This window comes from Pollachius pollachius (genome assembly GCF_949987615.1).
Source record: "Pollachius pollachius genome assembly, chromosome: 8".
Lineage (NCBI taxonomy): Eukaryota > Metazoa > Chordata > Actinopteri > Gadiformes > Gadidae > Pollachius > Pollachius pollachius.
In genome coordinates this window covers 16,027,661-16,042,660 of record NC_136941.1, presented here as the reverse complement: position 1 = coordinate 16,042,660, position 15,000 = coordinate 16,027,661, and the positions used below count along the sequence as shown (strand labels likewise).

Genomic DNA, 15,000 nt, shown 5'->3' with positions numbered 1-15,000 from the left:
GAATCTGATATGCCATCGTTCAAACGTCTCATGTGCTGACGTGCAACCAAACCAGAGAAAGACAGCAACAGGAAGCAGACGCAGACAAACACAATGACTCCTAATGCGTCCAAGTGGCGATTTAATGATAACCAAATCCCCAAAAGATTTCACTAAGAAAACAATATATTTCTGAGATCCCCTCAGCAGTAGTTTCTTCTTTTTTCGGAAATTGTTAGTCTAGTTGTCGGCTGCGCGGTATATGCAAGCAGAATTCCCTTATTTCTGCCCGGTCTCTGTATCATTTGTTCCATTTCTTTCCATTTGTTCTTTGAATATTCTCCATTGTGGCCAAGTCAAGTCAATTGTATTTGTGGAGCTGTTAATCACAGTTACGGTCTGAAAGAGCTTCATAGACCATTTCTTATGACACCCCTCCAACCCTAGCCCCCAAAGAGCAAGGAAAAACTCTTTATTACCACGGAGGAAACCTTGAGAAGGAACCTTCCGTACTTGTAGGGATGGCTTGGAGTGAAACGGGTTGCAATAATAAAGGAAATGCACCCATAATGATGTTGATATAAACCTGTGACCAGTCTCCTATCCTAGCATCAGCAGATGACGGACAGCGCTAAAGGGTGAAGAGTGGTTCCATGAGCCTGGACTAGTGTTAGCTTCTCATTGGACAGATTGAAACCCAGGCATATTTATTCAGCAGTGGACCCGTGCGGGCAGGATCAAAGCATATTTAGCAGACTCTAGGCTTAGCCTGGAGTCAAAGAGCTAGCAAGTCTAGAGAAATTGCCCGGCCCAGTGGGAGATATACTTGACAGTACAATGGGAGCCATTTTGGCAAGGGTTAGGGTGAGATTTATTGAGCAGAGTCTGTTTCAAATTGGCCTTTGGCCGCTTCAGTCCCAGCGCCCGAAAGCTATTTTCCGTATCTGATATGTTGTAGGTGTGTGTTATTAAGTGTGTAACGTGTCCGAGGGATCCATACAGAAGACCCATAGGGGCGTCTTGATGGGTCCTTCGAGTGCGCGTTGGGTTCGCTCTCATAGTCCACCTGCGGTCGCCCACTGTGTGAGCTGAGTGGAGGACTCTTAATGTCAAAGCAGCAGCACTATGTTGTATGTAATATACGGCGGTAGATGATGCCGTTGTTACTTCTTCTTTTTTTTCTATTATTTTTTTCGACCCACGCAATCTCACACAAAGCAGAGGAGTACTGAAGATTCGCCCGGGTTCGAACTTCAAGTACGAACATACCAGGGTCAGTCAATTCTTGCTGTGGAATAACCCATGCGGAGCTACCTTAGGCTACCGGGGAGGAAGCCTTCAAAGGATATCTATAGTGGTGTGACTTTCCAAGGTAACGTGATGGACCTATCACAGCCCAACCCTAGAGCTTTGTGTCAGCTATGAACGCTTGCAACCAGAATTTGTGTGTTCCTGTGTGTGTGCGTGCATGCGTGCGTGCGTGCGTGCGTGTGTGTGCATGAATGGATGTGTAAGTATGTGTGTGTTTCTGCCCATGTGTGTGTGATTCAACTATCTGTTTAGCCCTGATATGAACACTAGCACCATGCGGTATTTAAATGGGTCTGTATCCTAGTCCACCGGCGATGGTGTTTGATTTGAAGAGGGGAGTGGTGTTGGTGGAGGGTGGGAGGCAGAGGGGAGGGGAGGGAGGAGAGATTCATCCAGCTCCCCCCCCCCTCTTCTGCCCTGCCATGTTTCTCTCCCAGAGGAGCCCGTGGCATCACGATAATTTCTCATTTGATTCCGTTTTGCCAGACAGACGGGGAGCTAAGCTCACTGATAAGATCTCCTTAAGACCCAGACGAGTTGTCAGTAATGAAGGGAATTGCTTTGATCCGTCGACAAATAGGTCATTTAGCCAGTGTCTGGTTTCTGATGCAGGGTGATACAGTCTCTCTCTCTCTCTCTCTCTCTCTCTCTCTCTCTCTCTCTCTCTCTCTCGCTCTCTCTCTCTCACTTCTCTCTCTCTCTCCCTCTCTCTCTGTCTCTCTCTCTCTTTCTCTCGCTCTCACTCTCTGGTTGCCTTGCCTTTGTCTTTCCCTCTCAACCAATTTATCTTCTTTGTATCAGAGCTGTTCTCATCTTACCTCTCCCTTCACTCACACAACATCAGATCAGAGAGACAATCTAAGGGAGAGAATATGAGACGGAAAAATATAGAAAAGATTATAGAGAAAGAGGTAGTAAGTATTAAATGGCTTTTTAAAAGGACCTTATTTCATTATTTATCAAAAAGACAGATTTGAATGTGTTGGTGGATAAGTCCCTTTGCTTGTGTGTGCTTGTGTGTGTGTGTGTGTCTTGTGTGTCTGTGTGTATGTTTGTGTGCATGTGTGTGTGTGGTTGTGTGTGCCTATGTGTGGGTGTGTGCCTGCCTGTGTGTGTGAGTTTGTGTGTGTGTGTGTGTGTGTGTGTGTGTGTGTGTGTGTGTGTGTGCGTGCATGCCAGCCAGCCTGCTTGGCTGTGTGTGTAGGTGTGTGTATATGGTTTGGTGACCGCAAACGTGGGAGAGAGCAAGATTGCGAGCAAGAGAAGGAGTGGGAGAGAGTGTTCTGTTTATTAACGTCTGTTGTGCTTTACACAATTATCACACGCTTCCTGTGTTGCTCACAATACTGTCTTTTTCATTAGATTAACCAGCCTCTCTCTCTCTCTCTCTCTCTCTCTCTCTCTCTCTCTATCTGACGAACAGCAAAACAAAGGGAAACGCCATTTAAATGACATTCTGCCTGTCACAGTACTCTGTGACAAAGGAAGGAGACTGATTAAAATGCAATGACAGTTTTCTTTATTGGATTTTTGTAATGGATAAAAATGGTGTGTGTGTGTGTGTGTGTTTAGTTTGTGTGTGTCTTGTTTGTGTGTGTGCGGGTGTGATTTATTACATGCATTATTAATCATTAGGGCATGTCGTTACAACTGCAGTTTGTCAGCACATCACTCTTTATGAATATTGAATTGTCCAAAATGCGACAGAGGGTGTGGGCGGGAAACCTTGTTTAAACGTTTTGGAAAGCAGCTCAACATGATCAGCTGCTTATTGATTTAAAGCATCAATAAATCACTGTTCATGCAGGGTTAAGGGAACAGATACACAAACAAACACACACACACACACACACATACACACATATATATATATAGAGATGAGAAGTTAACTTGAATGTTGTATATTGTGGACATTGTGGGCCTTAGACTTAATTGGATGAAACTCTCTGAAACTCTCTCTCTCTCTGAAATATGTAGCATAAAAAGGCCCCTCCACCCCCAGCAGGCATCCACCCACACACCCGCCCATTGCACCATCCCGGGTTTGGGTGGTGTGGTCGGTGGTTGGGGGGGCAATTCCCAATTGGAATGGCGCAGGGCTATCACTTCCTGACTGGCGAGGATTTATAGGCCGGCGTCCAGGCCAGAAGATTCAAGTAATTTCATTCTTCATGCATGGCTTCTGTCCCCACGGAAACATAAGCAAAGAGAGACGGAGTGGGAGAGGAAGAGAAAGAGAGAGGACAGATCAAACGGGAAAAAATACAGAAGAAATTGGTGGAGAGGAGTGTAGTGGTGGAGAGAGAGGAGATTATAGAGAGGGTTAGAGGAGGAGAGGGAATTGCAGTTAGCAGGGAGATGAGCAAAGGGGTAGAAAGAGGAACGAGATAGAGAGAGAGTGAGTGGTGTGAGTGTGGCGGAGAGAGAGAAACGGAAGCGAAGAGGGGATAAGTGTGTGGGAGAAACATTTTGTCAGGGGAGATTTAATCATTTTCGGGTGTGTTTTAATACTAAATGGAGTCATTGTGCTGTAGAGTCCCATTTGCTATCCGCGCGCGCCGGGCGCTAATGGTAGCACAGAGAGAGTTCAAACTCTGCTGCTGGCAGCGTATTTGTTAGCGAGTTGCCATTTAATGGGTGGTGGCTCTGAAGTTTATAGCGGTAGACGCCCGCCACCCGTTAATTACCGTAGCTGTCAGCATTAATTCAGCACGATATGAGGCGATGGGGGTGGATGGGGGGGTTTCCCACTATTCCCTTAAGAAAACACATGCAAACATACACGCGCACACACAAATAGCATTAGTGGGAGCATGTTGTGACAGCTTCTCCAGCAATCGCTACAGGGAAGGTGTCTAAATCTGAGCGTGGTGTGTGCGTCTCACTTCCCCAAGCCTGATAGATCCCGGGCCTTGACTTCATTTGCTCCGGGATACTCTTCCTCTTCCTCTTCTTCCTGCCGCCTTGTGAAAGTCAAATAAATATATAAAAACACCATTGAAAAAGAGAGTGGCCCCCGTAGACAGAGAGGGAGAGGATGAGAGAGATGATGATGGTGCGACAGCGGACGACCGGTGGTGGCGGTGATCATGATGGGGGTGGCGAGGACGAAGGAGACGAAGGAGACGTCGACGATCGCCACGACGACGACCATGATGATGATGAGGAGGAGGAGGAGGAGGAGGAGGAGGAGGACGGTGATGGCAGTGATGGCGAAGACAACGGGTTGTTATTTCGCCGCCAAGGAGCAGCTGGGATGACAGCTGTCGAATACTTTCTACGTCCCCTTTTCCCTTGTCCTTGTTAGTTGCTCCAGCTATTTTCTCGGCGGGCCCAAGATCCCCGGCGTGTCAGGAGCGCTGCTAAATTGGTTCCCTGAGTGGTGGGAGATGGAGACGACTTTGGACAGAGTCTTACTCTTTATGTCCACTCATGGCTCTCTCCTGGAATAGGCGCTGATTGCGCGGGGAAAAAGTTGGGCGTTTTTCGCAGTGTGTGAACATATGTGTGCGTATGTGTGTGCGTGTGTGTGTCTCTGTCTTCCCCTTTACGTGTGTATGTGTATGTCCCTCCATGGCCGACTTTTTTGTGTGTTTATGTGTGTCTCTGTTTCTGTTTGTCAGTGTCTGTCTGCCTTCACGTGTGTGTGGGTGCGTGTGTGCGCGGGCGGGTGTGCGTGTGTGCACATACTGTGCGTGTGTGTGTGTGTTTGTGTGTGTAAGTGAGAGCTACTGCAGCAGTGTGTGTCAGCCCCACTCCATGTGCATTAGTGAGGCTTAGTAGAGAGTTGAGTCATGTTCCCAGGTTGTCCTACAGCTAATGGAGGGAGTTAGGAGGCTTTTGGGGGAGGGGGGGGGTTGGGGGGTAGACGGGGTAGACGGGGTTCTTACACCCTGTTTGAGCCCTAAATTGATCAATCGTAATTACCAAGCACTGCGCCCCACATTACCGGCCCGGAGGTCGTAATGGAAAATTACAATATACATACTCGGTTGGATTCGGAGACTGTTGACTTGGTGTTTTTTTCTAACTCCTGCATTTCTTCATAAACATAACTGTCTGGGAGTCTCCTCACCTCACGCAGATCCTGATCTCAGCCCAGAAGGCAGGGGTGAGCTTGCCCCTTTTGCTCTTATCACTGCTTGGCCCTAAAGAACCTTTATAGTGAAGCACCACCCACTATAAAGGGGAGATGATGGAAATTGATTGCTCCTGCCTTGCGGATGAACTTGTTCTACTGTTCTGCAGAATCAAGCTTTTCACACATTTCACACACGTTTTCAAAGATTATGAGGGTATTGTTTCCCGTAGTGGTACATCCAGTGGCGGTGGGTCAATAGAGGGCGCTAGGTCGCCACCCCTCCGTGAAATATTCACGTGAATATATCTGCCAACTATTAATAAACTATTATCAATACGAAATAAATCAACAAAAATACATAGCGTTTATCCTTGTTTAATTGTGTGGTATACTTGTCACTGCCAGCAACTATTTAAATGCGTCTGAACATCAATGATATGGGCTAGGCTAGTTATTGGTCATTCGAAATAAAGCCCTCATCCAAGTCAGGGGCGCCGGCCACGTTGAAGTCAATGTAAGCTCGATAACTTTTTGCTGTCTATCAAGCAGAGACAGCTTTTCATTGGCGCAAGAAAATTCGCCCTTGTGTCGTACCAGTGTGCGCCCCAGGCCAATGGTATCGCGTTTCTTTTTTGTTATCGCCACATGATTGGACAATTCAGCGAATCAATCAAATAGGCTACCTCCCTCAGCAGCAAGCGCGTAACACAACTACATGTAGAGAAGAGATAGGTCGCTAACTAGCAGAGAGTTGTAAGCACTTTCCACCCTTTTCAGTGGAGGAATTGGACTCCCCAAGCAATGTTAAACTTAAAAGGAGCAAGTAAGTTACATATTAATTTTGTCTTTCGGCCTGTAGCATATAAACAAAATGAAGCAACTGTCCCATATTTCTAACTGCATTTGAAGTAGACATTGAGACTCACAAAAAATGGACGCTATAGGACAGTGATCATGATTTGTCTCAATATCAGAATAACAACAATGGGTCAAATAGCAATTGCTGGTGGAATGGCAATGAAGTAGGTCTGTATATGCAGTGTAAGCTTGTCCAGGCCCTGCAAGTCAGGATGTAGGCTATGAATCTGAATGAATAGTAGGTAAATAGGTAGTGGTCATCCCCAAAATGCACCAGTATACAGGAAATCAAATCTATTCAATTCAATTATTTTTATTGGGGGGGGGGGGGGGAGAGAGAGAGAGACCCTCAGTCTATTACTGTGCCCCACCAACCTTTTTGATCACCAGCCGCCACTGGGTACATCTCGATAATGAGCGTGAAGTGGAAGTTTGACTCTCACAGACATATGTACTTAATGTCCTCATTCGAGGCCTGGAGGTATACTTTATGCATCTAGTGGCTTTCTATCTGCCGGAGGAAACTTCTGCAGGGGAAACTTTAATTGCGATTTCTGAAGTGAAAACAAGTACACCCTTGTGTCCGTTTGGCATCATAATTAAATAAAGATCATTGCTCGTGTGTGCGGGTGCGCGCTTCAATGCGTGTGATTGTGTGTTCGATTTGTGTGCACGGATTGGTGAGTGTGTTAGTTTGTTGGGGATTGTTTTTGCGAGTGCTTTCATGCATGTCTGCGTGTGTGTCTGAAAGAATGAACGAGAGAGACCATTATGTTCGCCGACTTGTCTGTGTTATTTCTGTCGTTGTTTACTTGTATGTTCATGCTGTCAGTTCTCTAATTGCAGCATAATTAAAAAACATGCTTTTTCATGTTCCTTTTTTTCATTGTCTCTATGCACTTACATATTTGCTCTGCGTAGCACCTCTCCAGCAAGTCTTTATGAAACCATGTCTGAAAGTCAGCATGGCAGGAAATGTCGGTTGATTTCCTTTATTTTCTCCTTAAAATTAATTGAATCCGTCTCTTTTCTACCACACAGCATTCTCCTCAGCACTAATGAAATCCTTGAACGTGTCGTAGCCCAGAAACCCAATCTGTGATATTTTGTTTGCTCGTTATTTTGTGTGCGTGTGTGTGTGTGTGCCCATGCATATTTTTTCAAAATGTTCAGTGACTGGTATACACTGCAAAATTTGATTGCAGGTATGACATTAAGTTACGAATAAAAATTTGAAGGATCTTGGAATAATAAATATCTCATTCGTATACACTTCAAAATAGGAAATGAAATGTCACGACAGCGTCTGCATTCAAACGCAAGTGTCTTGAATGCTTTTGTCTACCATGGACTGTTGAATTAAGAAATGGGAAATCCACACCAGTCTGCCTGTTACATGAGCAGGTTGGCATTGACCATCATGTGACCTGGTACATGTTAGCATTACCTATTCAATTGACAACTGAGGAAGAACAACTTAATTTTAGGACACTTCTGACAGCAAAGTATTTTATTTAATTTTACAACTTGGTCATGGGAAGATACAGGTAATGGATTACCCAACAACAAAGGAAACAAAGGTGAGGGGGAGAGAGCGACCATCGTGGAGTGTTTAGGATTGTCCATGGATGAAGTCAGCCATGGCAGGAGTGACCAAGTTGATTTGCAATACACTATTCGGGAGTGGACATGTCTCTAAAGCTGCAAACAAGTAACAAACAACATAAGTCTGTCGATTGGCATGGCCTCAGTATCCGGCTTCATGGCTACAGTGGCAATGCAAAATGCTAACTATCTTAACACCTTTCAGCTAGAGAGGGGAGGGGAGACATCTCTAACAACTTCTCTTTCAATTAACTAGTTATTATATAATGCAAGATTATAGTTCTGATTAATATTTCCATTCCAACGTATAGATTGTAGGGAAGAGATCATCTAGCGGTGAGGGTGTCTGTCTCCTACTCAAAGGTTTCTTTGTTCAATGTCCTGAGCATGATGCCCAACCTTTTCAGATAAAAGCATCTGCTTAATGACTGAAAAGTAATAAGTGATGTGAATACTGACGAGCTGCTTTGTTGTGCTTTGCTGTGTGTGTGTGTGTGTGTGTGTGTGTGTGTGTGTGTGTGTGTGTGTGTGTGCAGATCCGCTCGGACCAGGACAGGGACATCTCAATCCGGTACAGCATTACCGGGGTGGGGGCCGACCAGCCCCCCAACGAGGTGTTCAACATCGACCCCGTGGCGGGCAAGATGTATGTCACCAAGCCCCTGGACCGCGAGATGCGCTCCTCCTACCACGTGAGTGTAGGCATCTGGCTCAGGCCCCCTTTTATGTCTCAGCCTCCGTATCAGACCCTGTCTCTCTGTCTCCGCCTCTGTTTCAGACACTCTCTCTCTCTCTCTCTCTCTCTCTCTCTCTCTCTCTCTCTCTCTCTCTCTCTCAGCTTCTGTTTCAGTCCCTCTCCCTGTCTCTGTCCCTGCCCCTGTCTCTCTCTGTCTCTGCTTCTGTCTCTCTCTCTGTGTCTGTCTCTGCCTATCTCTGTCAATGTCTCTCTCTCTCTCTCTCTCTCTCTCTCTCTCTTCCTCCGCCCAGCTCTCTGCAACTCCATCCACCCCATCATCTGTTTAACCTTAAAACCCAGCACAAACAAACTCAAACACAAACATCAGCTCGTAGCGCTGTTACAGAGCAGTAGAAGAACTAGCCGTGCTTGTGTCTCTGATTTGATTGTTCTGCATTGCAATACGCTTTCAAAGGACATCAAAATTCTAACTTTAAAAAACGAATATTACATATATATGTATATGGGCATGTTAAAGTTTCATGTCTTTGTGAGCTCAAGTCAAAGTTACAGTCAAAGTTACAACCAAAGTTACAAAGTTACAGTCCCATGGCTGTGGCAGGCAAGGCCTATTAGGAGAAGGAGAACAGATTTATACCCAGGAGAAAGCACAAATCGATGAAGTGATTTGTTAAGAAAGGCAGAGGCTTGCTGAAGGCTTCATAAGTTAGAGCCTGTGCAGGCTGTCGGGGGAAGGCTCTCTGTTCATATAGGACGCACGAGAGGTCAGAGGGACGCTGTGCAGGACTCTTACTTGGCTGCAACCAAGGAGGGTCTTTAAACCACTGCTGGGACTTACAAACTGGACATTACAGGGATCACAAGTCTGTGCCGTTACAATAAGAGTAGCTGATTCGTCTACAGGAAACCTATGGAATGACAAGGATCCTATCTGGGACGGTTATGACGGAACTCAAGTAAAATCGAATCAAATCAAACTTTATTTATAGAGCGTCTTTCAGACAGGCAAATGCAATTCAAAGTGCTTCACAGAACAAACACAGACAGATTAGTTTATAATATAATCAAACTCCTAAAATACAATTAGAAAATTCAGAAATAAGGAATTACACTCCCAAGCTGTAGAAGAAACCAATTCTGCTCCTGACAGAAGAAGTTCTACGTGCTCCGTGTCCTGTGTGAGTATGGACGTGACTTTGCCATAGTTACGGCGTCCTCCTCGATCTGATTGAATGAAGCTCAGCTCACGCTCCCTATTTCAAAACGGAACAAACGCCATGAGATCAAGACAGAGTCACATGACCAGGTGCGTTCTTCTTCTAGGAACCGCGCCGCTTTAAGTGCTCCGGATCCCCACTGTTATCTCCAGCACCGAGGGGCCGCCGCGGTCCACCGGGACCCCCGTCCCTGTCTGGGTTCCTCCGCCTGCCTTTCGAGATAACAAACTTTCACGCGGGACGCAAAATTACATTTGGCTTTCTTTAAGCACGCCGAGTAATCTCTCGGGCTCCTCCTGCTGTTATTGAATTAGCCGGCGGTGGTGGGAGCAGGGGTAGGGGTAGGGGTGGTGGGAGCAGGGGTAGGGGTATGGGTGGGGTGGGCGGAGGGGTAGGTGGTGGGGGGGGACAGGGCAGGGGGATGGGAAGTGGGTGAAGGTTTGGGTTGGGGTGTTAAGGAGCTGGAGATAAGGACACTCGGGCTCCCGCAGTCCCAGGTCTGGTTCCATTTTCTGACACACATATTGGGTGCAGGACAAGATCAGAAAATGCAGAGGATAAAAAAATAGTGAAGTCCAATTAACCCCAGAGAGACCCAGAGATACAATAGGCCTGGAGGTGCAGAGAGGAGCGGGAAGTGGAGGGGAGGACGGGCGGACAGATTGGAGAGGAGCTCTTCTTGCCGGGTGCAGCAGAGGCAGATGGGAAAAGGTTCCTTGTTCCATGTGCTGGCGGAAAAAAATCTAAAAGCAAGACAGCCTGGTTGGCTGGCGGGCTGGCTGGCTAGCTGGATGGCAGGTGCCTATTCCAGTTATGTGCCATCTTAATGGCCATGCAGTACCCAGTCGTCAGCCACTCAGACCTAGAGAAAGAGACGGTCCTGTCTCCCACAGTGGAAACCATGGAAAGTCTGGCCGTGTCAAAGACATATTTTCTACCCTTCATGGGTTTATCTCTCGAAAAATATAATTCCTCTCTAGTGCTTTACTAAATGATTCCTCCTTTCCCCGGCTCCCCCTGTGTTTTCATTGACAAATAGTCCTGGAAACAGATGGGCTTCAAAGTGGCATGTTTGTCACTGTATAGACGGGGTCCAAGATAGAGATCGCTCCCATCTCACGGGCTGACTGGGACCCTGTGCTTCAACTGCAGCATGTCCTGTTTGGATTCCAATGGGTTCTTTCTCCTGATGCAATATAACGTCCCGCCAAACATTTCCATGGCTCGCGCTCTGAAGGCCTAGTATTGAATTAGTAATGCACAGGAGATGCAAAGACCTCAAGTTGAGTTAAGAAACGCTAACGTGAGCACAGAGTGGTCCTTTGTTCCGGGGGCCCTGTTTGATCTGTTCGGTCTGACCCTTACTCTGCACATTGGTAAAGGCTGTTGAAATCGAACCTAGAGATGTCATCTAGCTATACCTTCTGCTTGAGCTTTAGTTTCCTCACGTAAGAACAAGAGGGGTAAGCACACTGGATTTCTTTGGCAGCCTGGATTGATCGCATTTCTAGTTCTGGGTCCAAATTGTACGCGGCGTACTAGCTGGGGTTCTCCTTCATCTGTTGGCAAGAAAGCAGCATTTCTGAGTGACTCGCTATGCCGGGAGTCTGAGCAAGGAGGTCAAGAGATTTCCAGGCTTTGATTCAAGTCAGACAGTGGACTGGGACCTTGGATCCAGGACTGGGATTATGAAACAGGCACGCTTTATTTTCAGGGAGATTTATTTCCTTGTGAAATTTGATGTTTTGATTATTTTGATTAAACTACATAGGTGTATGTTGGCAGAAAGGGTTCAGGGGGTAGCCTAGCTGCTAATTCCTTCATTCCTTGCTTAATTTAGTCTTGCTGAATTTAAAGCAAGAATGTATAGTGAAATCCAACACCTGCTAGTCGCGGTGGGTAAATAGGTCTGCTTTGCTCCGGTGAGACCTCTCCTTCAATGAATCAGTTCTTTGTGGATAAATTAAAACTGCGTTCCCATTTTTCTTTTAAACTTTTTTGGAGTACTTTTGTCCCCCCTTGCGTATTTCAATAAATACTGGAAAACAGATGGAACGGTAGATTGAGAGGGGAAGGGCACGAGATGTTTATTGATGCCGAAGTCAAACAAAACCCTGCGGCAGCACTTTTGTTTGATCTGGCAATCAATTCCCAAATAAGACAGAATCAGTCGCTGTTGATTTTTTCTCTGTAAAATGTAAGCAATAAACTCCCTCTCAGTGTTTACTCGACAATTCACGATGGTTTTATCTTCCCTCTGTTATAATTTGTTCAACCTTTTTTTCTTTTTTTATGTACAGTGTATCGATTTAATCAAATTAAAAAGAAAATCTCCCGCAACACAGACCGTTTTCATTACCCACATGTCATGGCAGTTATGCAATACTAACTTAGTAAATATGAAATTAGAAAGACAGATGTGTGCAAGTAGGCTTCTTGTGTTACCACCACACCCAACCTGGCATAGATCAGCTGCATGTCACTCTTCACTCTGCATCACTCTCTTCTCTCCCTAGTCCTCTGACCTCTTAACCTCCTATCTTCCAGCTAAGAGCGCATGCGGTGGACATGAACGGCAACCAGGTGGAGAACCCGATTGACCTGTACATCTACGTCATCGACATGAACGACAACCGGCCCGAGTTCAGGAACCAGGTCTACAACGGCTCGGTGGACGAGGGCTCGAAGCCAGGTACCACTGGCCGCTTAAGCCTCCATTTTCGCTCTGGGTTGTACAAGGGAGCCTGGAGGAAATCCTTGACAGTTTTGGCCGGACAATCGGCTGGCGCTTGAGCTGCGATTGGCCGGATTGATCCCGGCAGGAGTAGAAGGGCGGGACAGGCGGCTCGATGGACCAATGTTCGGCCGGCGACCACCTCCATTGCACCAGGAAGTGACTAAAAGGCTAAAAGCAATGGATGAGGTCGGACTATTGACATCTGGAGGAGGAGGAAGATATGATTAATAGTGGAATGGATGAGTGGGCCCTGGCAGATGCGTTTGTGCAAATAGGACAGATGCTTGATTGATTGACTAATAATCAGTTTAACAGGAAGAAAAGGTTAAAGTAGAGGAGTACGCCAGCTAATGAGCTATATGGGAGTGCATCGTTTAGCGTACACATGCAGTAGTTTTGGGGTTCAGCGAGGGCACTTTAGCGTACAGATGACAAACAATTAGCCGATGTAACTGAATAAAAATAGAGCCATCTGCTGTTAAATGGTACGGCCTAACAAACAAAACTGCAAAGCATTCGGAACCTTCATTTATTCCCAGATCAACATTGGCTGCATCCCTTACGTCAGTTGGTCATTTAGTGCCGCTATACTACCAGCTATAAAGCACCGAGAGCGGCGGGCTGTGCTGGGGACTGCACAAACTGAGGGTTAAATGTACCAAGCTGTGGCCCATCTTACGACTCACCTCACAGGGGAAGAGAGGAAAAGGGCTTGTTTGGGTTGGTGTGTGTGTGTGTGTGTGTGTGTGTGTGTGTGTGTGTGTGTGTGTGTGTGTGTGTGTGTGTGTGTGTGTGTGTGTGTGTGTGTGAGGCAGATGAACCATGGCTTATTTTACCATGGATCATCCTGAACGGTGTCCAGATGCTCATTGACTTTCCTTCTAGCTTTCTTTCTTTTGTTCGTTCTTTCTTTCTTTTCTTTCTTAAACATGGTACACTAATTCCCCTGCACCAAATGCCCACACACACAGGGACACGCACGCACGCACGCACGCACACATGCACACATCCATGCCCTCCTGAACGCACCAGCATTCCCTGCATGCATGGCATTCTGCTGAACAATAATCATAAAAAGAGAGTTCTAGAATGCAGAGCTCCAGTGGTTTCAATGGAAAGCCAATTACAGACTTGAATTAGTTTCCAAATTAAAGAGTCATTAAGGGGACCTAATCCTGTCAGGCGCGGCGCAGGACGCCTGTACAAAAGGGCCCACATTAAACCCCATAAGAGTGCAGCTTAATGAAATTACCCAGGCGCTGTGTGACACGTTGTGATTCTTCATCTCTCTATCTCTCTATCTCTCTCCATCTCTCAATCTCTCTCTACAAAAAGAGATCGGCTGGAGATTGATAGTCTGTCCTCTTGGAAACAGACCAAACACTGGTTTCAGCTCTCTTATTTCCCATCCCTCTCTCTCTCCCACTGTCTCTCTCTCTCTCCTCCTGTTCCATCAGGTTGCTGTGCTCTCTCTCTCTGACTATCCCTCTCTGTCTCTGTCATTTTCTCTCTCTCTCTCTCTCTTCCTCTTCCACTCTGTGAGAGGCCTTTAGCAAACTCCCTCTGGCCAAGTCATTGGCAAACGTTGCTTTGAAATGTAATGGAGTTTGAAATGGAAGCTGCGGTTACAATTATCCTCTGACAGAGGCTGTCACTGGTTTGATATCCCTATCTCTGACAATTAAAATGGACTACGGGCCACTGGACTGAGCGAGCAGGGAGGGAGAGAGAGAGAGAGAGAGAGAGAGAGAGAGAGAGAGAGAGAGAGAGAGAGAGAGAGAGAGAGAGAGAGAGAGAGAGAGAGAGAGAGAGAGAGAGAGAGAGAGAGAGAGAGAGGGAGAGGGAGAATAATGGAAGATTAGGGGAGGAAGTGAGTCAGCACTTACACAAGGACACAGAGAGAGCAAAAGTTGAATGTCTGGAGCAAAACAAAACAGCCATTCAAGGCGGGAATAGGTTTCTCTATTACCACAACAAAAATGCACAATTTATCCTTGTTTTTTTCTCCTGTTGTGTTGAAATGACTATTTTTGTCTCTGCCACTCCAGGCACGTACGTGATGCACGTGTCGGCCTTCGACGCTGACGACAACACCACAACGGCATGGTGCGCTACCGCATCCTGTCGCAAATGCCGCACAACCCAATCCCCAACATGTTCACCATCAACAGCGAGACGGGGGGGACATCGTTACCGTGGCAGCTGGCCTGGACCGCGAGGTCAGCCTCACAACCACCTCCCTCTCCTCCTCCTCCCCAGTTTGCTCACCCTAGCCACCGTCCCCGAGGGTAAAGTGGCTAGCCTTAGGCAATAGTGGCTAGACACTAGGGGATAGTGGCTAGGGTGAGCAAATCCCAGTGTCAAGTAACTAGGTTCGATCCCCACCCTCCACCGTCTAACTTTATAGGCTTACTTGAGGTTGAGCCTAACAAATGAAACACCCCCCCCCCCCCCCCCCCCCCCCCCCCCCCGACCCCCCTCCTGCTAAGAAACTTTTTGGTGTGTGCTAAACGAT

The 15,000-nt window shown here is 46.7% G+C and overlaps 1 protein-coding gene across 1 annotated transcript in view; it reads left to right on the top strand.

Moving 5' to 3' along the window:
- Nucleotides 1-7,970: 7,970 nt before the first annotated feature.
- LOC307079863 (cadherin-4-like) overlaps nucleotides 7,971-15,000 on the top strand; it is a gene marked incomplete at both ends in the record, with an annotated part of 41,093 nt that continues 34,063 nt past the window's right edge. The window contains 6 exon segments of the mRNA XM_079742368.1: nucleotides 7,971-7,979; nucleotides 8,371-8,526; nucleotides 12,296-12,440; nucleotides 14,534-14,578; nucleotides 14,581-14,663; nucleotides 14,666-14,704. Of these exon segments, the coding sequence (XP_079598494.1) occupies nucleotides 7,971-7,979; nucleotides 8,371-8,526; nucleotides 12,296-12,440; nucleotides 14,534-14,578; nucleotides 14,581-14,663; nucleotides 14,666-14,704 (477 nt within the window).